This window comes from Vipera berus, assembly GCF_964194415.1.
Source record: "Vipera berus genome assembly, chromosome: Z".
NCBI lineage: Eukaryota > Metazoa > Chordata > Lepidosauria > Squamata > Viperidae > Vipera > Vipera berus.
Genome location: NC_138205.1, coordinates 111,120,222 through 111,145,053, shown reverse-complemented (window position 1 = coordinate 111,145,053; position 24,832 = coordinate 111,120,222). Strand labels below are relative to the sequence as shown.

The window sequence follows — 24,832 nt, the reverse complement described above, 5'->3', positions numbered from 1 at the left end:
TATTGTTTGTTTTGTCACTGGACAAAAAGTGAGGGGATAGTCCTATGGCAAGATCAGATCAGATAAGATCTGGTCGTAAGGTTTAATCTTCACTATTCAGGTGTTTGATCTCTCTCTTGACTCAGTAGACCAATATTTTTATTTGTATGGGTGGGGGTATTTTTTGGAAAAAAATCTGTCTTCCAACACATCAATAGAGCTGAGGGAAGAAAAAGGAGGCTGAGATCAGGACTGCCTTCCTGCTTCATATAGTTCCCCTCTAATTCTTCACCAATCTGTCAAATGAGATTTTTTTATTGACTTGGATGTATTAATCTTCGAAAGACTCAAAGGTATGTAGGAAGCATTTTCTTCCAGGAGACATATTCATCACTTGCCAAAAAAGAACTTCACAACCTACGTGTTTGATCTTTTTTACAGCCCCAGTCAAAATGAATAGAAAGTGTAGTACAAGACAGTGTGCCTATAGCAGACTTAGGGAAGCACAGTAGCAGGGAAAGTTCCAATCCTTACTTGACATTGCCATATTCATTACCAAAACATCATAACTTGTTCACACGGCAGGGTTTTGTGTCAGGAGAAGAGGCAAGGCACTATTTTCATGTGGAGAATTATTGAAGATGATTTCAAGTTAATATCACTGTACAGACTGGCAATAAGACAGAAATGACATAAGGAAAATATATTGCTCAAGATGGTTAACGAAATGACTTCATTCCATAGTAATGGGATATGAGAGTATAACATATATATTTTCTTGGTTGAACTCCAATTTGATGGCATATAATAAAAATATTGAAGTGGTTGCTACTATTTTCTTCTGGGATGATTTTTTTTATTTCTCAGCCTTTTCAATAGCCCAAGATTTTCTAATGATCTCCCATCCAAGTATTACAACACCTGATCAGATTTAGCTTTTTAAATTTTAATGTACAAATTACTCCAGATTCACCAAGAGCCATGGTGACGTAGAGGTTAGAATGCAGTATTGCAGGCTAATTCTGCCAACAGCCAGCAGTTTGATTCTCACCAATTCAAGGTTGACTCAGCCTTCCATCCTTCCAAGGTCAGTAAAATGAGGACCCAGATTGTTGGGGGCAATATGCTGACTCTGTAAACTGTTTAGAGAGGGCTGTAAAGCACTGTGAAATGGTAAATAAGCCTAAGTGTTATTTCTATTTATTTCTTAACGTCATTTTTACTGCTTAACTGATTTGTAATTTAGATTTATCTAACAACATGTTTGTGATAGCAATAAAGAATCTCAAATGAGTAACTTCATTGTACGTACAAAACTAGATCTGAGTTTAAGTAATATCATTTTTTAAAGAACAGCTTTAAATCATTCTAAATCAAAAGCAGATTTTTGAACAATTGACCCTCAGTATATACCTGAAGAAAATGAGAGATATTTAACTGATATTAACTGAAATAAATACTGAAGGAAATTCTCCATCTAGTTTAATCCTCAAGATTAAAACTACAAGCAGTATAAAATGTTAGTCTTTTATAAATGATGTCTGCATGTATGTACAAGAGAAACAATGGGATGGATCTGCCTTCTCTTGCAAGCAGCTCTTGGCAATTTTCCCCTTGGTTAATATAACTATGGAATTTAGGAAATGTGTAATTTTCACCTCTACTATTTGGAATACAACCCTCTCAGTTGCAATTTGTTCTTTTTCAGCTCACAATGGTTCCAACATTTATAGTAACATATTGTATAAGAATAACATAATATACCCTTTACTAAAACTTGCCAAAGTTGAAAATGGGTAACTTGTGTTCACATTAAATTCCATATTTAGACTTCTAAATAAATAGAATCCTCCATACACACATTCTTCAAAAGAACTCTCTGATATAATCCCACTGATACAAAAGCAAACAATAAGCCTAATTTCATCAAATATCTTTATGAAGGTAGATACTGTAAACACAATATACCAACTAGACACAGACAATATTGATAGAGGATTGCCCTTGATTTGGCAAAGCAAAGTTGGATTTTCATTTATACATTAAAAATGACTGCTCAGAAGGGAAGGAGAGCTTGTCTATAACCATCTAAGTAGAAAGCCCACATAAGACATCTACCATGAACATGTGCTAAACTTGAAGGCTTAATTAAGGAAGAAATAAATGAAAAAAATCATATGAATTGATTGCACTAATCCAAGCAAACAATATTATGGTTTAGCAATGTATGAATCCAATCTGTACCTATTGGTGGCTTTGTGGTAATTTTTTTCCTTTGCTAGTAGACAATAAGAAAAGGATATCTCTCCAAAGCTTTTCCAAATTGCAACGTAAGAGAGTCTCAGTGAAGAACACAGCAACATAAAGGTTAATGAGGGTGGAAATAATAAACACAGTCCTGATGCATATTATTTTACAATAATTATCTTATAGGCAAATGATTTGCACTTCTAGAATTAGGATTCAACCTCTAGAATAATTTTTCACACAAGTTTAGACTACTAGATTCTTTAAGCAGGAGGTGAGGAAACTATGGTTATTTGATTTTAGGAGCATCTGATGGACTATCAAATTTCTCATGACCCGCCCCCCCCCCGAAGCATTCAGACAGCTCTTTGATTGTTTAACATGCCAAGGAAGCTCCCCTGCTAGTACTTTTCAGATTCGGACCAGTCCAATTTTATATAGTGGATTAGAAATCAAATCAAATAATAAATGTCTTCCTCTAGTGTTTACATTCTATATGTCTCCATACATGAAACTCGCAAACCTCCATTTACTGTTGAACTACAATTCCCAGCATCCCTCCCCCTTTTTTATACAGGCTGAAGCTGTTGGGAATTGAATTTTTGCATCATCTAGAAGCCAAGCGCTTACTCCCTACATGATTCCCACTCGGCCAAACGGCTATGAATTCTAATCATGAACAAGGAAAAATATGCATGTTTCCCAAATTCAGAAGGAAAAGCCAAGCAAGAAAACTCTATTTTCCAATGCTGATTTTTTTCATGAACACTCTACCCTCCCCTCCAAGACCCAGCCCCAGTCGAGATACGTACTATTACGCATGCGTGCACTTCCACTCCTACCTCGTCCGAAGATCTACCGAACTCCTTCCTATGTATCATTGTAGGCGTTCTTCCCGCTAACTCTCTTATTGCGCTTGCGCACCGTTCCATCGAGCTCTGTGCTCCGCCCCATTCGGCCACCCATTGTTTGTTATGATTCCGGAAGTGATGACATAAAGCCAGTCTCGTTCTACACAAATATGTTACCAAGCAGTTGTTTCTAGGGGCAACCAAACAGTGGGCATATTGCTGCTCATGTAAAATCAATTTCTCCGAATGAGGAAGAATTCGAATACCATCGGAAAAAAGCCCTAGAAGAGGAGGGAAGGGTGGGAGGAGAGAAAAACAATAGATTTGGAGAAAAAGTTTTTTGGAACAGGTAAGCAGGTAGTTTGAAGTGCTGAAGAAGCCTGTATTAATTTTTAGAATATTACATGCGTGCTTCATCTTTCATTCAAGTGGTGTGGTGAGAGTTCTCCTTTTCCTCTCCCGCCTCTTTTTTGCCCTAACAATCTTGTAAAGATAGGAGAGGGGATGGCTGGATTCATATAACATGCCAAGCCATAAAATGGTTCGCCCGTTTTGGATTGTATCTTATGAATCTAATCATTGTGGTTTGTTAAACCATGCTATCTGATGTAAAGTGTTGTGTGAATTCAGCCAGTTGTGGTAAAACAGAAACTACTTTGGTTCAGAGAACCAAATCTTAACATGGTATGTGAGTGCTGACATTGATTTTTCTAAGATACCCTGTGAATTTCATCGTTCTGACTTCAGTTAGACTCCTGCCCTAGATAATTATATAAGTGATATAATTTGAGTGCTACATTTTCTCTTCACCTTGATTTGAATATATAAAAACATTTTTCTAGTGAGCCAGACTACAGTATCTTGGGATGGTGTTTGGAACTGATGAGTAGCTTTCCAGAGCCTTGGAGCAAAGGGGTCTTGAGGTACTTTGAACTAAAAATACTGGATTGTGCCTCTCCACCTCCACAGATTTTTAATGCTTATTTGGGTGATTACTATTCATGAATATAAGCTGAATGTCCTGCATCAGATGTATAGAAAAATTAAATTTGATGCCTGGCAAGATAATATGGTTAATCAAATTTATCCCAAAGAGGTTTCATCTTGGATGTGCTGGGTAAATCTCACTTAGGCTTCTCAACCAATATCAAGAGTATGGTTTTCTATTTAATAAGTCATTAAGGTGGGCTTACTGGGCTCCAAGATCACCGCAGACGGGGACTGCAGCCAAGAAATTAAAAGACGCTTGCTCCTCGGGAGGAAAGCCATGGCAAATCTAGACAGCACACTAAAAAGCAGAGACATCACCCTGTCAACAAAAGTGCGTATAGTCAAGGCTATGGTCTTCCCAGTTGCAATGTATGGCAGTGAAAGTTGGACCATAAGAAAGGCTGAGCACCAAAGAATTGAAGCCTTTGAACTATGATGCTGGAGAAGACTGCGAGTCCCTTGGACTGCAAGGCGATCAAACTGGTCAGTCCTAGAGGAGATCAACCCTGACTGCTCTTTAGAAGGCCAGATCCTGAAGTTGAAACTCAAAATACTTTGGCCACCTAATGAGAAGGAAGGACTCACTGGAGAAGAGCCTAATGCTGGGAAAGATTGAGGGCAATAGAAGAAAGGGACGACAGAGAATGAGGTGGCTGGATGGAGTCACTGAAGCAGTAGGCGTGAGCCTAAATGGACTCCAGAAGATGGTTGAGGACAGGAAGGCCTGGAGGAATGTTGTCCATAGGGTCATGATGGGTTGGACACGACTTCACAACTAACAACAACAACAAAGGTGTAACATTTAACTATATGGAGAGCCATTGGTTGGCAAAATTATGTATATATTCATACACAAATTATAAGTAATATTAAGCTTGAGATAATTTAAAGTGATTGTGATTTTCTGCTGGCTAGAAAAAAATGTGGATACTAGTGAAGGGCAGAAAATGAAAGAAAATCTGAAGGAAAGCCAGAATGTTTGAGTATGCATGGGGAGAGAGGATAAAGAATGGCATGAGTATGAGAGAAAATATGACAGGTAGTTTCCTTAATAGCCTAAGCATTTTAAATATTTTATTTGTAGGCCTGTTAAGATGGCAGCTATGGTCATGGAGGAGAGCATTTATAACCTTCTACCTCAGATTGTAGAGAAGTCTCGGATAACAGAGAAACCTAGGTATGGGAACAAGAATCTTTTCCCTGGCTACTGTTCTGACATGGTTTTTGCATTTAACAGTCACTGGTATGTGTTTTTTTTTCTTGAGACACATATTAAATACTACTTAAGGAAGAAATTGAATACAGGATCTCCCACCACTTAATAGGTCAGTACTGCTAATTTACCAAATATCTGCATAACTCCTTTATCTGCAAAAGTAGGGAAGACTGTTTGCACTGGTTCCTTTTAAATCAGTTTCATATACTTACTGGCGGGGAAAAATAGAGGAAGACTGCTACCTTTACACTTCAAATAAATGCTTTTTGAATCTGGGAAAAAGGCTCCAAAAGATATCTGAATGAACGCTTTGATATTGCACTATGTATTATGTTTAAAATGTGCAAATTTCAACAATTTTTTTTACTTCTATTTCTCTATTTCATAGAGATCTGAAATTTTGGTAATATGAGTTTGATACAATATTTATTTTGCAATGAAATAATAATCTTAAAACAGTTCCAGGGAAATGCAACTTTCATAAAAAGCTGTGCTACTTTATTTCCTCTTGGTATCTTCAGGAATAAATTCCACCAGTCAACCTATCTGTCAGGTCTCTTATACTAAATAGTTCTGTCAGCAGCTTGAGCAAGTGTTGCTGCAAATATGGAAAATTCTTGTCAAAGTGTCATTCAATTTGATTTTCCACAAGTTGCCGCTATGCTGCTAATGATGAAACTGGCTGATCTTCTCTCACGCGATGAATCTCAGAGGGAGGTCAAGTTTCTCTATCTTGGCAGTACTAATTCTGGATACAGATGCACAGTTGGGGTCAATAGAAGGGATAGCAACAATTCTGATTACTTATGAGTTGGAATAAAGCTTTCAATATGCCATCAAGGATATAGGTAAACAAACAATGAGAGGAATTATAAATAGTCAGTATCATGGCAATTGCCTGTTACTTCTATGGCCATTTACTGGCTGTCAGCTTGAGTTAGATAAATGACAAGGGCATTATAGATCAAACATCATTGTGGCTGCCATAAAAAGAGAACATGAACTAGCAGTATCATTCATATCTAAACCCTTGTCTATTTCTTGTTTTTTTGTATCCTGTCTTTACTACATTTACAAATAAGGTGGCAACTATATCCAACATACCTTCTTATTCCTATCTACAACAACCTTGTGAGGTCAGTCAGGCTGAGAGAGTGTGATTAGCCCAAAGTTACTCCCCTGGCTAAGGCAGGACTTGAACTCATAGTCTCCCATTTTCTAGCCTGGTACCTTGGCTACTGGAACAAACTGGCTCTCTATATAAACAGCCAATTGACCAGTGAAGGAAGACTATTTTTTTTCCTATGCTCACATATCTTCCAGAAAAAATATATTGGACACAACACAAAAATTAGCAGATTTCAGTGTCACCTGTATGACTAGCTGCCATTTGAGATCTTATACAGGAGGAAAAGCTGTCTTTCTCCAACTAACAATTACTGTGCTTAATTGGATATATGGCCTAGATATTAATATATTGAACACTTATTCGATTCCTATGAACCAACGTATTTTAAAATGAAACATAGCATATATATTTTATTTCCTCAAATCTTACAAAATTGATTAGATATCTCCATCATATGCATACTATAGTATTATGTGCTCCTATATAATTTTATTATTGTTATTCATGTGCTCTGTGCCAGGGGGTTGTGAGCTCTTTGCAACTGGGCCATGGAAACGGTAGGTGAGCACACTTGCTCACATACACACCCCCAAAAGTTGATACCCAACTTTTCTTTTCGACCCCAAACCACCCCAGTGATGCCCTCAACGTGATGTCCCGTTGCCTGGAGGCGGTTCGGGTCTGGATGGGGAGGAACAGACTTCAACTCAACCCCGACAAGACTGAGTGGCTTTGCATACCTTCATCCCGGGTTTATTCGGACATTCCACCTCTGGCTATGGGGGGTGAACTATTACCCCCCGTAGATAGGGCTCGCAACTTGGGAGTCCTCCTAGATTCACGGCTCACCTTAGAAGACCACATAGGAGCTGTGACTAGGGGGGCCTTCGCCCAGGTTCGCCTGGTGCGCCAGTTGCGGCCCTATCTTAGCCGGGATGATTTGTGCACGGTCACTCATGCGCTCGTGTCCTCTCGTCTGGACTACTGCAACGCTCTCTACATGGGGCTGCCCTTGAGGACCACCCGGAAGCTCCAACTGGTACAGAATGCAGCCGCGAGAGTGGTGTTGGGAGTTTCCCGATACTCCCACGTTACACCTCTGCTCCGTGAGCTGCATTGGTTGCCAGTTGTCTTCCGGGTGAGATTCAAGGTACTGGTAACGGTGTTTAAAGCCCTCCATGGCATGGGGCCGGAGTACCTCAGGGAACATCTGCTGCCGGCATCAAGCTCCCTGCGCCCTGTGCGTTCCCACAGAGAGGGCCTCCTCAGGGTGCCACCGATCAGAGAATGTCGATTGGTGGTCCCCAGGGGGAGATCCTTTTCTGTGGGCGCTCCGGAGCTGTGGAATCAGCTACCGGTAGAGCTCCGGATGGCGCCCGATCTTCGCTCCTTTCGTCGCGATCTCAAGACATTTTTGTTTGTACAAGCTGGCCTAGCCTGATGGGGATCGGTGGGGTTGTTTTATCTTTGGTCTTTTAATTTTATCTTGGGGTTTTTAGAATTGTACTTCTATTGTTTTTAACTAGGGCAACTGTTTAATCTTTTTTTAATGTTTGTATTTGCTATTTTATTCTGCCCTGTGAACCGCCCTGAGTCCTCAGGGAGAAGGGCGGTATATAAATGTTATTAAATTAAATTAAATTAAATTAAATTTACTCGAGCAGCGGGCGAGCACGTGCATCTCCATTTGCATGAGTGGCAGGTACACATCCACGCCACTCGTGCAAATGGAGCTGCACGTGAGTGCACGCTTGCTGGCTACTTGCATGGAACCATCCCATCTCCTCCTTCCCCACCAGTCCACAAAGTTTAAAAGGTTGGGGAACTCTGCTCTATGCCATACATTAAATAAGTAAATAAATACCTCCAGTAAGTGATGTTCTCTGGGCAATTTATAATAACAGAGAATATAGAAGCTGGTTATACATATCCTAATGTAATTTTCTTGGTTTGAGCTCACATCTGGCCAACCAAATCACTGGAGCTTCTTTCCATAGGCAACATGTCTGTAATATTTAACCCAGCTGTTGTTTATAAACCAGATTTTATGGCTTAGCAAGTTATAACTATGAATTCAGTCAGCTACAGTATACCATGTTTAAATGTATGGGTTCAAATTCTGTCCCAAGACAGACGTTTTAGGAACAGAAGCTTTAGGAACTGGAGCTTGTTAAATGCAAGGATAGGCAATAATCCCTATAGTGTTGATATGATTTTGGAATCCTGAGGTTAATTTAGGTTACTGAGGTTACTGAGGATAAATTACATGTTGGATGTACTTTTTTATTATAGGGAAATCAGTATTAAAAACCAATTAACTACCTTTCCCCTTCTTGAAGCTGAATAAGGGTATTACAAACTGGAAGAGAAATTAATTATAAATAAAATTTGATGTTAACTCAACAAATCGTGGCACCAAAGTTTAAAGAGAAATGCCCATTTTTCTTAGTTTTCCTCTGCTATTTAATATATGTGAATTATAAAATACATAATTATTGTTTTTAAACAAAAAGAAATTCAGAACCATACTGTTCACCGGAATCCTTTTGAATTTTTCAAATTTGTTTTTAAGATTACAATATTTAAAAGCACAATATTCAGCAATACAATTATCTATTACCTACGGCAGCACCTGCTGCCGGCGTCAACCTCCCTCCGTCCAGTGCGCTCCCACAGAGAGGGCCTCCTCAGGGTGCCTCCGATCAGAGAATGTCGATTGGTGTCCCCCAGGGGGATGGCGTTCTCTGTGGGCACGCCAGACCTGTGGAACCGCTTGCCGGTTGAGCTCCGGATTGCCCCCGACCTTCGCTCCTTCCGGCGGGATCTAAAAACCTATTTATTTGAGCAAGCCGGCCTGGTCTGATGGGTTTGGGGTTGGGTTTTAATATGGTTTTAACTATTGTATATATCGGGCATAAATCATTTAATTGTTTTTAACTTTTGTACTTTGTTTTTTAATGTTTATTGCCCTGTACACCGCCCTGAGTCCTTCAGGAGAAGGGCGGTATAAAAATTTAATAAATCAATCAATATAGAATCTCTGCTGACTTTTAATTTTTTTTTTTTGTCCCTTCTCTCACTCTCTCTCTCTATTAAAGTTTTGTATCAGCGTTTAGACCATATGTGAAACGTGCAATACAGCAAAATAAATCACCATGGAAAACAATTGGACCTCCAAAAGTCCAAGTGCCTTCTCCAAGAAACTTCCTTCAGAAACATTCAAAAGAACCAAAGTTACCAACAAGTACGTTTTTGACATAAAAATATTTGGCATTTTGCCATTTAAATTTTGTATTTTATTATTTAATATGTAGAACTGGTATGTTCCTTTTCTTATGAATGTTAAAAGGAAAATCGGTAAGCTAATCAAATGACTACGGTAACAAAGTAAGTTGTTCCAGACAGTTGCTATATTTGCATTCCAGTTCATTCACAGTTTGGACATCAAAACAAAGTAGTGTACAACTTTATTAGTCAGCCAGTCTTCTTCACAAAGCAGGAAGGGCAGAAAGAAGCAGTCTCCTCTAAATGCTTTTCGAGAGAAATCCCCAAAGTCTGGTCCTACGATATTAAGTTAGAAAATTTAGTTCTAGTGGTATTCCACCACGTTAAGAGTAAGCAGTCTTTTTTGGTAAATGGAAACATTTAGAATGTTGGGATCAATTCTGAAGGTTGCCATGTTTTTTTTTTTAAGAAAAATATGGCTGCCAAAACACATAAAAAGTGAAACAAGTTTTTCCTTGTCTTTCTGAGCAAGTAAACACCTTTGCAAAGAAATACGTTACATACAGCTGCAAAATAAGGAGCAGCAGGGAAAAATAGCATTGTAGGTTAAAGAAGAAACACTAATTGATGCTTAGTACTTTTGTGTGCCATTTATTGATAAATTCAAATTTATAAGTTTCATCTTAATCTTATTTTTTAAAAATAAAAAATAAATCGAAAATATAAAAATGTATAATATTGGAAAAATGTCTAAATTTACTTTTTGTGGGTTTTTATTTTTCTGGAAAAGAAAAAAAAGATCAACGCAGTAAAAAAGCGCTGGAATTAAGTGTACCCAAAAGAACAGATCATCCAATAATGGGGGTTCAGTGCACAAGGAATTTCATAAACACAAATGCAAGTAATGCTATCGTGGCGGTACCCAAGAAACCACTACCAGTTTATGTAGACAGAAGGCAAGGAGACAGATTTCTTCTAGAGACTTCAGGACTTGTTCCAAAATATCTCAAGAAAAAGGTAGGTTTGTACATAGTTGCAAAAAAAAATGGAGCTGAAAAATACAGATCGTCCTCAACAGCGAAGTGACCGTTTGAAGTTACAACAACACTGAAAAAAGTGACTTGCCATTGGGTCATGCACTTAGGATTATCACAGCTTCCAACAGTCTTGTAATCAAAATTTGGGCACTTGGAAATTGACATTTATTTATAACAGTTGCCAGCATCCCAGGATCATGTGATTGCTATTTGCATCCTTCCCAGTTTGCTTCTGACAAGCAATGGAGGGAAGCCAAATTCACTTAAAGATCAACTGTGGTCAACTGCAGTGATTCACTTAGAAACTGTGGGGAAAAAAGATTGGAAAATTGAACATGACTCACTTAACAACTACCTTGCTTAACAATGAAGATTCTAATCCATATTGTGGTAAATCAAGGACTAACTGTATAGCTGGTATGTTTGTATACTCTGAAATGGATTTCGAAGTGAAATTCTGTCCATTTTTACTCTAAAACCCATTGAAATCTGTTAAGTTTACTTCTCAATAAGCATACATAGGATTGCATTGTGCAATTTGCCAGGAACTACTGAAGTATTTTGATTTCTGTCATGACCAACTAGTCCAATACGAATAGTGTAGTTAACAGATTTGTTTTTTAAGGGACAACAACTCTACTGTTATGGCTACACAGACTGATCTCACTTTGAAAATTTAAGTTTGATATTCACTGAAATGGACTGAACTGGAATTCTTTCTACAAAATGGAGGAGGTGTGTTGCATATGGGAACTGTATGCTTGTTATGAATAGTGGTAAAATGTATTTTTCTTATAGGATTATGGAGTGATTCCAAAATATGTAATTAAGCGAAATGAAGATGCTAAAAAAGCTCAGGAAGAATATGATACCTATGTCAGGGAGACTCTCAGACAAAAAGCCATGAAAAGGCTCACAGAGGAGGAGAGAGAGAATCTTTTAGAGGTACGTGACTTGAGAAATACTGCAACTGAGATGGGTATAGTTTCACTAGATGGAGCTCTAAAATTGTTTTATGTTGTTATGTGCTGATAAATACCAAGCATGTAAGAGTGTTACCATGCCGATTTGAAAAAAAGGAATGGTTTGTCTTTAAACCCATCATTTTATGCGCCTTTTGTGGGCTGCTGGTTTTGCCCAATTTTAACAATAATTCGTAATCTATTCTTTTTACATATAAATATAGGGAAACTACTATTGTGCTATGGAATATCATTCATCTTTGGTCAGAACTTAATCCTGCTTTATTCAATGAAGCTTACTCAAATTTTGGTGGGTTAGTATAGTTAAGACTACAATCTGGTGATCTATATAAATAATAGAACAGAGTTGAAAGGGACCTGGGAGGTCTTCTGGTCTAGGGATCCCCAACCCCTGGTCCGTGGACCAGTACCGGGCCACAACATGCCAGCAACCGCTCCACACAAACAAGCAAAGCCCCATCTGTGCAATGCAGGCAGCACACAAAACCATGGACCCTCCGGTCCGCGGAAAAACCTCTCTCCACGGAACCAGTCGCTGTTGCCCAAAAGGTTGGGGACCTCTGTTCAACCCCCTGCTCAAGTAGGAAATCCTATACCATTTCAGAAAAATCATTGTGTAATTTCTTCTTAAAAGCCTTCAGTGTTCAAGCACCCACAATTTCTGGAGACAAGCTATTTGACTGATTAATTGTTCAAACTCTCAGGAACTTTCTCTTTAGTTCTAGGTTGATTCTCTCCTTTATTAGTTTCCATCCGTTGTTTCTTGTTCTGCTTGTATGTGCTTTAGAGAATAGGCTGATTCCCTCTTCTTTGTGACAGCCTCTTAGATATTGGAAGTCTGCTATCATGTTACCCCTAGTACTTCTTTTCATTAAACTAGACATACCCAATTCCTCCAACTGTTCTTCACATGTTTTAGCCTCCAATCCTCTAATCATCTCTGTTGCTCTTCTCTGCGTTTTTTTGTAGTTTCAATATTTTTTCAATAGTGTGGGGATTAAAACGATGCAATATTCCAAATATCGTCTTATCAAGGCATTATTAAGTAGTATTAACAATTCATATGATCTTGATTCTCTCCCTGTGCTAATGGAGTTTAGGATTAAATTGCCTTTTTTGGCAGTTGCCACCACGTTGTTGGCTCATATTTAAATGATTGACTCCAAGATCATTCTCACAATTATTACTATTGATACAGGTACCACCTATTCTATACCGGTGTGTTTAGTTTTTCTTGACTTCAACTCCCTGAATGATTTCCCCATGCTGGCTGGGGAATTCTGGTAGTTGAAGTTTCCCAAGGCTGGGAAACACTGCATTAATACCACTCTTATTACCAATATCTCTCTTTTCAGGCCACATGGAAATCTGAAAAAAGGTCTGTTTTTAGTATTTAATAATAGAGAAATGTTAAGTAAGTACAGCCTTCCCTGAGAATCTAGGATTGCAGCCTATGTGCGTTTTTAGATACTTTACTGCCATGATTCTCAAACTGGCCCACTATAAGAATTCCTCCCAGAATTTTGGGAGTCAAAGTCCACATATCTTAAAGTGGTCCACTGTGTAAAATGCACTGCTTTACTGCATACTAATTCTTCTTTTCCTCTTTTCCATGTAGGGTCTCAAAATGAACTGGGAGGATGTGCATCAGGCATTCCAAAACCTTTCAGTAGAAATAGATACATTACCAAAGAAGCTTTATAAAGAAAAGCTGGAAGCAGACATGAAACAATTGGAACATGACATTCAGACAATTGAGAAATACAAAGTTATTTACATAGCAAACAAATGAGGATGTCTTTTAAGAATCATTTTTTCTGTGAGATAGTTTACTTCCAGTGGAGATATAAATCACACATATATATAAGTAGAAAAATGTTTGAGGTTTTAAAATCTTTGTTAAAATTTATCATATTTTACATGTTTCCTTTTAGATGATTATTTATTTTTTCAATAAAGACATATTTTTCTCCAGAATATTTGATTGGCTGTATGCTATTTTTAAAAAGCCTTTCAAGGTTTCCAGTGTCTTTATGATATAATTCAAATAGGATGAAAAATATAGCAGATAGGAATAATTTACCAGACAGTTAATAGTGATAAATATACACTAAAGTTCCAAGTTATTCAGTGAATTATTTAGTTTTCAAATCATTAGCATTTGTTTTATTTAGCTTGGTATGCAGACTACTAAACTCATTTACTGTAAACTACCAAAACAAAAAAGAATTAAAACAAGTAAAATTAATAATTAAAATTACAGGTAGTCCTCGACTTATAACAATTTTTTTTTGGAAGTTACAACAGCACTGAAAAGCGTGATTTGCAGTTGGTCCTTGTACTTACAACTGTTACAGCAAACCAAAGTTGCTTGATCAAAATTTGGGCCCTCGGCAACCAGCAAGTATTTACGTGCCTATAGCATCTTGAAGTCCTGTGACCTCCATTTGCCATTTTTCCAGCTGTGTTCCAACAAGAAAAGCAAATGGGAGGAAGCCAGATTCGCTTAACGATTGGGGACCGGGGGTTGGGGACCCCTGGCCTAAAGCTCTCATAAAGAACTCCAGAAACAAGCAATGATGGAGCCAAACTGATTTCTATAGAGAGATTGCATTGCAAATAACAGGACCATAAGAAATAAACATCTTTGTTCTAGCCTCCCTGATTTCATAGAAATTACGAATCACCAAAGGTTTATCTTGGAAAGAATGGCTTAAAGCAGTCCTTGTAAGTTCTTCGGTTCCATACACTTTGAAATACACATGAAACCTGCCAACCAATGAAGGGTACATAATGGAGATGTACTTTGTTCTTGGTGATGAACAGCAACAAATAAATGGGGCAAAACATTCTATACAAACTAATTTGCAAGTAGTCTTCAGAGGCAACCCCACATGGGGTGCATTGCAGTAGTCCAAGTGAACAATGATAAAACATGTATTACTGTTGTGCATGACTCCCATTCCTGCAAAATTCTTCCTTGCCATAGCTTTCATCTGCTCATCCAGCAGTAGCCATGACTAGTAGACTTCTCTCATTGTAATACTTAGAGACAATATGGGCTGACGACTATAATGAATATCCAAAATGTTGGACCTGACTAACAATGTTGCTGGTTTGGTCCAGGGTGATGATGCCTAACTGGACATCATCAATGCATTGATGGTCCTCAACCTGAACTTATACTGTAATCAGTGGCTTCATTAATTGATTATGTGCCTTCAAATTGGTTTGACTCTTAGTGATGATATAGCTTTTCTCCAGGATGATCTGTGCCCAACATTGTCTGTCACACTGACATTAAAAAGTGGGAACATTGATCCCTGTGGCACCCCTAAGTGAGTAGGGATTGAGCCAATCTTCACAATTACTTATTGGAACCAGTCAATAAGGAACTATTGCAACAGTACCCCCAACTGCACTCTCACAGTTGATCCAAGATACCATGGTAAATGTTTCTTAAGGCAGTTGAGAGGCCAAAAATCACCAAGGGGGCACACTCCACTCATCCAGACATGACAAATGTACTCCCGTACTCCTGACTAAGCAATTTCTCTTTCATGCCCAGGCCTGAACCTAGAAAAATTTCTTCCACAGAACCACTCCTACCACCTTGAGAACTTGCCTCAAAAATGAAGGTTATAAAGCTGGTGATAGCAATACAATATAGCTAGATCCAGAACAGCTTCTTGAGGAGGACCTATGCTATAACTTTCTTCAAGGCTACACCTCTCACAATGAGACACTGGTCTTTTTCTTGATCTAACTCATCATACAACTGCCAGCCCCACACAGGAGTCAGCAATAGCTTAAGTCGAATCTGCAGGCTGTAGTGGACACAGTAGACACCTCAATACCTTGGAAGCTCGAACCCATCCACTCACTCCATTACAAATTAGGTAGTCAGGTTTTCTGCATTTGGAAAATCTGCAAGGTCAGATTCTTTGTGCAATAGAGGAGAAACTTCCTGACTGTTAGAATAATTAACCAGTGGAACAACCTGCCTCCAGAAGCGGTGAATGCTCCAACACTGGAAGTTTTTAAAAAGAGACTGGACAGCCATTTGTCTGAAATGATATACGGTTTCCTGCCTGAGCAGGGGGTTGGGCTAGATGACCTCTAAGGTCCCTTCCATCATCATCATCATCATCATCATCATCATCATCATCATCATCATTATTATTATTATTATTATTATTATTATTATTATTATTATTATTATTATTATTATTATTATTATTATTATTATTATTATTATTATTGCCTTATCCTAAGGCAGGGGTCAGCAACCTGAAACAGTGAAAGAGCCACTCGGAACCAGTTCCCTCACAAAAGGAAAAACTGGGAGCCGCAAAAAATGTGTGTGTATGTGCGTACATGCGCGCATGCACAGAACAGGGTTTGACTGAAGAGTGGAGCCAAGGCGAGATATGCACCTACCCTGCATATTTGAATTGATTGGTTGAACTTTTTTAGTCCCACTTTTTTTTATTGGACTGCACATGGCAGAGGACTGGGAGCCGCAGGAGTCGGCTGAAAGAGCCGCATGCGGCTCCGGAGCCGCGGGTTGCAGACCTGTGTCCTAAGGAAACCAGCTTCATCATCATGGTATCACAATTCTGGAACAAACATTTTCTCAAATTGCTTCGACCTGCTATAACTATGAATGTATAAGTAGTACAACATATTACTATGAACATAATTCATAGTCATCAATTCATATAAAAGCTATATCTAACCTCCCTACAAAACAATGAAACTAGGGGCAGTAAAAGGAAACGCAGCCAAAAACGCAGCATGGTTATTAAGGTAGTGATCCCTTTTCATTTACCTGTACTATTTAAGGCAAGCTACCTTTGATTCTTGTGACAATTTACAGCTGTCATGGTAGACAGCAATAGCTTATTAACAGAATTTGTTCTGTTTTCTTTCAAAGTAATTCAACAGTTTAAGATAACCACATGTCTAGATTTTTATGGTAATATCCTGTTTTCATGGCAATAATTCTCTGGTAGGAAAAAATGTCTTTGAAAATATCTAGGATTTGTTTATAGTAGCAATAGTAGCAATGGACGTATCAGGGAAGACTCAAGCAACGGTTTCCCATGGTTCAAGGAAAGAGGTCCTGTTGGCTCCTGATTGATGAGCAGAAGGAGAGAACAGATAGCACACATAGGGCCACCTGGCCCCAAAGCACCATTCTGGGGGCTGAGTGGTCTACTAAATAGCATAATGTTTTATATGGTTTCAGTTTTAGATAGCTTTAGTTTTAGATAAGTTTTATTTTGAAACTATCATTGGTTTTACAAATAGATATTCTTTCATAGCAAATGTTGATATAAGTGGCAGAGAATTTAGAATTTATAGCCAACACTGGCCTACAAATGTCAGATTTTAAATTTCATAATTGTCAGTGGTTTATAATTGCGCAATATTTTGATGCTGAAACATGCTATAGTCCCAATTTTCAACAGTTCATTCAATATCAATTTATTTTACAAATAAATGTTCTTTCATAGCAAATTTTTATTTTATAACCAACACTGGCCTATAAATGTCAGATTTTTAATTTCATAATGTCCAATGGTTTATAACTGCATAATGTTTTGATGCTGAAACACTGTTCTAATCCCAACTTTAATTCAATATTTAGATTTTTTTAGCTAATAAAACCACCAAACAAATCAAATTATGCTATTATTACAGCAAAGAATGTTTTCATGTTTCAGCTATTTTCAAATCAATGTTTGGTATATTTGTCCTATAGAATTTTGTGGGTTTTTTTTAATTTGGAGATCACTTGAACATTTGAAGGGGCAAGCTACCTTGAATCATGATAGACTTGGTGTCCTCTTTGAGACAAGCATGCACTATTAGCTGAATCACTCAGAAACTTAGCAAAGGCTGCTCTTGTATTCCAAGAGTACAAGGTTTAATTGCTATTTTTGAAATATTGCTTCAGTTCAATATACTAGTTCTTGTTCATTATTAGGATGAATTTTGGGTTTTGGGCTTACTGCTTCCAGACTAGCAACACTGATTCAGTCCCAGATATATAACGATATAATGAATCATTTGCTGTTAAATACACTTAGTCAAGTCTTTGAGGTAAGCATATGCTACTACCCTTGGATACTAACATTTTGCTGTATCTATCCCATTAGTGTTTAACACCAATTTTGGGGAGGGCCACATCAATACATTTTGTACATTAAATGTGCATTTTATAAAATAACTCACAATAATATCCATACTGTTTTTTTCCAAAAGTTGAAATATGCTAAGCCTGTCTGTACTAGAAGTTCATTTTATTAGTTCTCATTCATTGTATGTCTTTTGAGTTTCCAATGCTGCAAAGAAAAGTATAAAATTATCTCATTTGCCATGCTTGGTTCCATAAAACTCTGTCATATCCCCAACGTATCCTTTCTAGCCCCCAAGCTTTCAATGCTGTATTTTCACTGTAGGAGAAGTGGTCTAGACAGGGGTCCCCAACTCCCAGGCCATGGCCCAGTTCTGGGCCTTGAGACTTTCAGAACTGGGCCACGGAAGTGGCAGGCAAGTACATGCGTTTGTGCGTGTGCACATCCCCACATCCCCATTTGTGCAAAGCCAAAAAAGTTGGGGAACTCTGCTCTAGATCTTTAATCATCAGAAAGCATATACAGTTAGTCCTCAACTTAGACCCATAATGGAGTCTGTCAATTACAGTCACAAGTTTGATGGTTGTTAAGTGAGATGCTTACATGATTGCCTTGCTTAATGACCCCCATCTCTACTCTTTCTGATGCAGTTATTAAGTAATTGTGTGGGTTGTTAAGCAGAGCACAGAATGCCTCAGATGTAGGGGAGGCCCTGGGAGGCCTAGCACTGGTCCAGCCAGTACTACAGCACCACCCCACTTCACACATGGCAGATCATAGGCATCTCAAGGCCTGCCCTACCCTGAGGCACCTGCTCTGCTTCCCTCCCCTTGCTGCATGCCTTCGTCCTAATTACCTGTCCCACTGGGTCCCCACAAGCCATGGCTTCCTTTTCAACACCACAGGGTCCCTGCAGCTGCTCCACCATGAGGCCTTCCTCCTACATAATGGATGCCATGTGGTGCCGTTCTAGAAGCAAGAATCATTTGGGGAGCGGCTGCAATGAATTGTGGTTGCTTGCAAAAGGCACCAATTTCCAGGACAGTGCCATGTGGACTCTAGGGAGACCAAAAAGCACAATGGCTTAGTCTCCTTCCCCAACAAGAGATTAATTGCAGCTGCTCCCAAAATAGCATTCGCTTCAGAGAGGATGCATGTGGAGGGAGCTGAACAGTGGAATGACTACTTCCAGAAGGAGACTTACCCATTAGTAATCAGGGTTTGGGAAGGAGGGTGCAGGAACCAGTGAGGTAGGAAGCAAGACCAAGCCCTGTGAAGACCCAGTGGGGCATGATGGCGGGGGAGGAGATAGGCAGAGGGAATGCACTGCATTGTCCTTGCAGTTGATTGCCAGGTACCTAAATTTTGTTCATATGACCATGGGGCAGTAATTGTAACTTTGGACTGAGGCCCTAAGTCCTTACATTCAGCACTATCATAATTTTGAATGGTCGCTGAACAAATGGTCATAGCTTTAGGACAACTTTTGCCCAGGTTCACCTGGTGCGCCAGTTGCGACCCTATCTGGACCGAGATGCCCTACGCACAGTCACTCATGCGCTCGTGACCTCCCGTTTAGACTACTGTAATGCTCTCTACATGGGGCTGCCCTTGAGGACCACTCAGAGGCTTCAGCTGGTGCAAAATGCAGCCATGCGAGTTGTGATGGGGGTTTCCCGTTACTCCCATGTAACACCTCTGCTCCGCGAGCTGCATTGGCTTCCGGTTGCCCTCCGGTGATGACCTATAAAGCCCTAAATGGCTTGGGTCCAGGATATCTGAGGGAACACCTGCTGCCGGCATCAAGTTCCCTTCGTCCTGTGCGCTCCCACAGGGAGGGCCTTCTCAGGGTGCCGCCAGTAAAAGAATGCCGGCGGATAACACCCAGGGGGAGGGCCTTCTCTGTGGGGGCGCCTGCCCTTTGGAACCAGCTGCCCGTGGAGCTTAGGACTGCCACCGCCCTGAGTCCTACAGGAAAGGGCAGTATATAAATTCAATAAAATTCAAATTCAAATTCAAACTGTATCCTGGTTCACAGATTACATTAGGGCATGCTTTATTTAAGCACATTTTGTTCAGTGAACTTAAATTGGCCAGTTTCATGCAAGCTACTAAATCATAAACCCAAGTTTACAAACTATAGTGGCTAGACTCACCTATATTAAAATCAGAGAAGACACATTTATGGATTTAGTATGTGTACACCAATGACAGGCTTCAGCTATGGTGAGTCTGAATCAAAATGAAACTGAATAATTCTACATAAAGGGCTTTGAAACTCATGACAGAAAGCTATCCAAGTACAATGAATCCTAGGACAAATCAGTCCAGAGTTTTTACTCAAGAAACATATAACCAGGCTCAAATGATCATATTTTGGATACATATGTGAAAACCTAGCTTTCTTGAAAAATCTGTTATACTGAGAAATAAGTAAGACAAGAAAAGAGGATGGCTAGCAGCAAGGTGGATGGACTCAGTTACAGCAACACTGTTGGAAGACCTGAAGGGCTAAGTTGGGAGCAGATCGTTCCAGAGAAAAAAATCTGTGTGGTTGCTAGAGTCAACACTCATTTGACAGCACATAGTCATCAATCCTTATGGAATGTCTTCTTTTATTATATTGATTATAATGGCAAAGTCTTCTTTACTTCAGGCACAATGAAGCATCTATCAAAACTGCTCTCATTCCATTAAAACAGATGTGTATTCTTTCAGGAAGGTCATCAGTATTGCTGAATATAGAGGAAAAAATGTCATAATGAAAACCATTTGACTACAGTCACAAGGCAAACATTCTTATTCAATTCTCCCTCCCCAGGAAGTTGGACAAAATACATTCTGAGAATCCAAAGAATGTCACTCCATTTTTATTTACATATAGAACTGCCAGGGATTGGAACTGGCTCGTTTGCCCTATTATTGTAGTAAAAGAATAAAAGTGAGCAAACTTTTATTTGGGCCTCATCAGAGGGTCTTATATTTCATCTTCTTTAGGGGAATGCTAAGAAGTTGTAAAGTTTTACAGAGTTTAATGCCCTCTCTTCTGCTTGGTTTATTTTGACTCATACCAGTTTAAGACAGGCCATTAACAAGACAGGCTGAACCAATAGAGTTAGGTAGCTGAGCTAGGCTGTGGCTTGCAGTAAGTCAAAGCCAAATAAACCATATTATTATAACTGAGCATTGTAGTGAAATGCAACTCGTCCAGCGAGGCTAGGTGTATAAAAGCCAGGTCAAAGATCTATTCAATTATGTACTATGAACCCTCATGAAAGCCTAGACATTTTTGATTAGGTTCACACACTGAATTAAGCCACACTGATTGTTTCTGGCTTGGCACACTGCACGAATCTAGCCAGGCTTACATCCTGACGTTTTTGGGCAAGCCATTCCACTTTTGGTTTATTCAACGGACCAGCGTCACCAGCCTTTTATCACTCCATAGCCGATCCGTTTCTAGGATGAAGAGAACAGCGAGGGAGGTGCCGGGCAATAGGAGACCAGGCAAACATAACCCCGGCTCAAACGTGATTAGAAACGGGGCTTTGCCGGGAAGAGACCTCTCTCCCCCAAGAAGCCGGCTCTGCCTCTGCCTCATTACGCGATGGAGGAAGAGGCGAGCCAAGCCTGAGTCACGGAGCTCGTCCGGGGACCGGGAAGAGGGAGAAATCGCGTCAAGCAACTAGGAGTTGCGGCACAGACTTCCCTCCTCGCACCGGTTTGTTTGGCAGTAGCTTTTTCTTTCCTCCAGCCTGAGCGCGGCGCCGCCGCTGCCTTCGACTCCTGCAGCTCACCACATCCGATCTGAGCGAGAAAGGAGGCCGGGCTCAGCGCTCACGTTTTCCTCCCCCTGCGTCCCGCCCTCCTCCTCCTCCTCCTCCTCCCGGCCTCTCTGTTCTCCCTCCTCAAGGCTTTGTCCAGCCCCTTGTGAAGATGGCGGGGCTGAGCAGCAGGACTAGCGTGGCAGAGGCGCCGAGAAGCAGCGCACGAGGGGTCGTGGTAAATGAAAACTTCCCCCCCTCCCGGATCGGCCTGCCGCAAATAGCTGTTGCAGGCGCAATAGACGGCCCGGCTCCCCTCCCACTCCCTTCAGCACCCTAGGCATCTCGTCCGACCACGCTTCGCTCACCTGACCCCCTTCCCCACCTTCCTGGACTTCAGCCTCTGCCTCTCCCGCCTCGATCGGTAGCTTAGATGACCGGGGGCATTTTAGTATTTCGTCGCTAGCGTACTCAGAATGAAATCACGTTTGAACCGAAAGGGAGCTATGAAGCTGCGTGCTGGAAATAAGTTCCTTGCCACGAGTTGGGGGGCAGGTTTAACAGGGCATTGCTCACCACCCACCCATAGAAGGCGACGGGGCTTGTTTTTTTGCCCCCCCCCCCTCTCTCCCTCTCGCTCTGAGTAATACAGGTAATCCTCGACTTACGACCACAATTGAGCCCAACATTATTTGTTAAGTGAGTTTTGCCCCATTTTATGACCTTTCTCACTGCAGTTGTTAAGTGAATCGTTGCAGTTGATAATTTAGTAACATGGTTGTTACCGTAAGTGAATCTGGCTTCCCCATTGATTTTGCTCTCAAAAGGTTGCAAAAGGTGATCACATAATCTTAGCACACAGCAACAGTCATAAGTATGAACCAGTTGCCAAGCATCAGAATTATGATCACATGATTATATGAATGCTACGAAGGTTGTAAGTATGAAAAACTGTCATAAATCATTTTTTCCAGTGCTGTTATAACTTTGAAAGATCACTAAATGAACTATTGTAAGGACTGAGGACTACCTGCTGTAGGTAGCCTGGGGCTAGATCCGCCTGAGGTTGTGCAGTTTAACTAAAGTACAGCATAGAGTGATCTCAATACTCTTCCAAATAGAGTGTAACACAATCCTCTTGTGGGCACAAAAGTTTATCACTAATTCCCTCCCTAGTGAATATGATTCAGAATACAATGATAGCAGAGACACATCCCCCCTCCCCGTCCCTTAAAAGCCACTCATTCAGGATCTGCATTCATGCATCAATCACTTTAATTGCATCAGTTCTGGTAGAGGGTTTATTTACACAGCTTCCCTTCCCCCCCCCCAATACCCCATGACCTGGAGAAGTTACACGGGATAGTGTTGTCTTCTTGCATAACACTTATGAAAAAAGGAGGTGGAGCCATTCTTAGTTTTTTCTCACTAATTCTTTACATTGTTTGACTGGAATAAAACAATCCTACTTTCAGAAAGAGTTGGGTGGAAGATTGTACTGTTCTTTAGAGATATGATTTGGAGGTTCTCAAGAAGATGCTTATAAAAGGTACCATAAGTGTTTCAATATTCAATGATACTTTATAAATAATAAATATTGCTGCCTTCTGAACACATGAATCACAGACTAATCTTCATATGTGTTTATTGAAAAATAAACATCCTTATGAATGTTGCATATTCCAGGTTTGGGCTTGGAAACCATGAAGATTTGGTCTGGGTTGTACTTGGAGGGGAGATTAGCAAGGAATATCAGGGATGGTAATTGTTTAAAAACATCCTAAAAGAATATATTTTTATAATGCTGCTCAGAAAACTGCATAGTGTAGGCCAGGGGTAGGCAACCTTGGCTCTTTTATGACTTGTGGATTTCAACTCCCAGAATTCCTGAGCCAGCCATGCTGAATCAGGAATTCTGGGAGTTGAAGTCCATGAGTCATAAAAGAGCCAAGGTTGCCTACCCCTGGGTTTAGGCAGAAGGAGTAAATTTTGCACATCTTTATGGGTAGTCCTTGACTTATTATTATTCATTTAGCATGGGGCTTTTCAACCAGTGGTACGGGTACCGCCTGTGGTACATTGGCACCTGGCAGGTGGTACGCAACCATCCTAGAAAAGTGATAGCGGGGGAGGGGAATGAGCTGAACTGGTGGTAGCACCGCACAAGCCTGAATGAGAGACGACTGGAGCTGCAGGGCTGTCAGAGCACAGCGGAAGTGCCAGGATCATTGCCAGGCTCCAGCTGGAAGCGCCGATCAGCTGGAATGTTGCAGCATCCTCAGGATCTTGTGATTTACATTCTGACTGATTCATATTTATGATGGTCACAGTGTCCCAGGGTCATGTGAAGTGACCAAAACCTGCTGCAACCACCCAGCAGATGGGGGAAATAAAAACCAAACACCACCCCACCCCCACTGCCAATCCTCAACAGAAATGCTCAGAACAATGAAAATCTCGGACAGGAGGAAGTGCTCTGCCAGGTGGGCAGGCAAGTGTTTTGCTCGGCTGTGGCTTGGGGGGCACTTTTTTCAGTGCCATTGTAACTTCGAACAGTCACTAAGCGAACTGTTATAAGTCGAGGACTACCTGTACTTCATCATTATTTTCCTTTTTCTTTTTTTTCGTCATCAAGTTTTTGACACCTTGTTAGGTAACTGGTGGTACTCGGATGTTGGCATATCCTAAAAGTGGTACAATGGGTGAAAAGGTTGAAAAGCCCTGATTTAGCAACTGTTTGAGGTTACAATCTCCCGAAAAAAAGTGATTTGTGATCACTCCTTGCACTTACATCTGCCTTCCCATAGTCATGTGATTAAAATATGGGCACTTAGCAACCATGTATTTATGATTGTCCCAGGGTTCTGTGATTGCCATTTGCAGCCTTTCCAGCATGTTTCCAATGAGCAAAATAAATAGGGGAAGCCAGATTTTCTTAATGACCATGTGATTCACTTAACAACTATTATGATTCATTTAACAACCATGGGAAAAGATTGTAAATTGGGTACAACTCACTTAACCACTTTGCTTAGCAATGGAAATTATGGTCACAATTCTAAGTCAAGGACTAAGTCAAGGACTGCACTTCTTTTGATGTGGCTAATTTTTATGAGATTGTACCATCACACGATTTAAATTATGAAAATGGCCAGATGAAAAGAAGCAGCTGAAGAAAAGAATATTCTCTTTTTTTAGAAGAATCTTGTTTTCTTTTGCAAAAAATATGTCTCTTCTAAGATACAGCTAATTCCCTACTTACAACCAT

At 40.1% G+C, this 24,832-nt stretch overlaps 2 protein-coding genes across 4 annotated transcripts in view; both read left to right on the top strand.

Annotated features, from left to right (window-relative positions):
* The first annotated feature begins 3,242 nt into the window (after positions 1 to 3,242).
* On the top strand, positions 3,243 to 13,670 carry ENKUR (enkurin, TRPC channel interacting protein). 3 transcript variants are annotated; one of them, XM_081345472.1, is made up of 7 exons: positions 3,355 to 3,426; positions 3,920 to 4,000; positions 5,152 to 5,244; positions 9,511 to 9,656; positions 10,428 to 10,654; positions 11,473 to 11,619; positions 13,276 to 13,670. In XM_081345472.1, the coding sequence occupies exons 2-7, from the start codon at positions 3,960 to 3,962 to the stop codon at positions 13,447 to 13,449; spliced, it is 828 nt and encodes a 275-aa protein (XP_081201598.1). In that variant the 5' UTR covers positions 3,355 to 3,426; positions 3,920 to 3,959; the 3' UTR covers positions 13,450 to 13,670. The 3 variants fall into 3 exon arrangements, with proteins under 3 accessions (XP_081201599.1, XP_081201600.1, XP_081201598.1); XM_081345473.1 differs by lacking the exon at positions 3,920 to 4,000 and having other exon boundaries at positions 3,243 to 3,426; XM_081345474.1 differs by lacking the exon at positions 3,920 to 4,000 and having other exon boundaries at positions 3,338 to 3,434.
* An 8,061-nt stretch (positions 13,671 to 21,731) lies between these two features.
* The window catches only part of PRTFDC1 (phosphoribosyl transferase domain containing 1), a 71,128-nt gene continuing 68,027 nt past the window's right edge, over positions 21,732 to 24,832 (top strand). The window contains exon 1 of the mRNA XM_081343213.1: positions 21,732 to 21,802. Within this exon, the coding sequence (XP_081199339.1) occupies positions 21,737 to 21,802 (66 nt within the window). The 5' untranslated portion in view covers positions 21,732 to 21,736. The remainder of the gene's footprint in view (positions 21,803 to 24,832) is intronic.

Bases quoted from the DNA above. Each gene is read 5' to 3' on its own strand.
- ENKUR (XM_081345472.1), top strand. From the start codon at position 3,960: ATGAGTAGCTTTCCAGAGCCTTGGAGCAAAGGGGTCTTGAG. The intron at 5,245-9,510 runs GTATGGGAACAA...TCTCTATTAAAG, and splicing joins CGGATAACAGAGAAACCTAG to TTTTGTATCAGCGTTTAGAC. The intron at 10,655-11,472 runs GTAGGTTTGTAC...TTTTTCTTATAG, and splicing joins CAAAATATCTCAAGAAAAAG to GATTATGGAGTGATTCCAAA.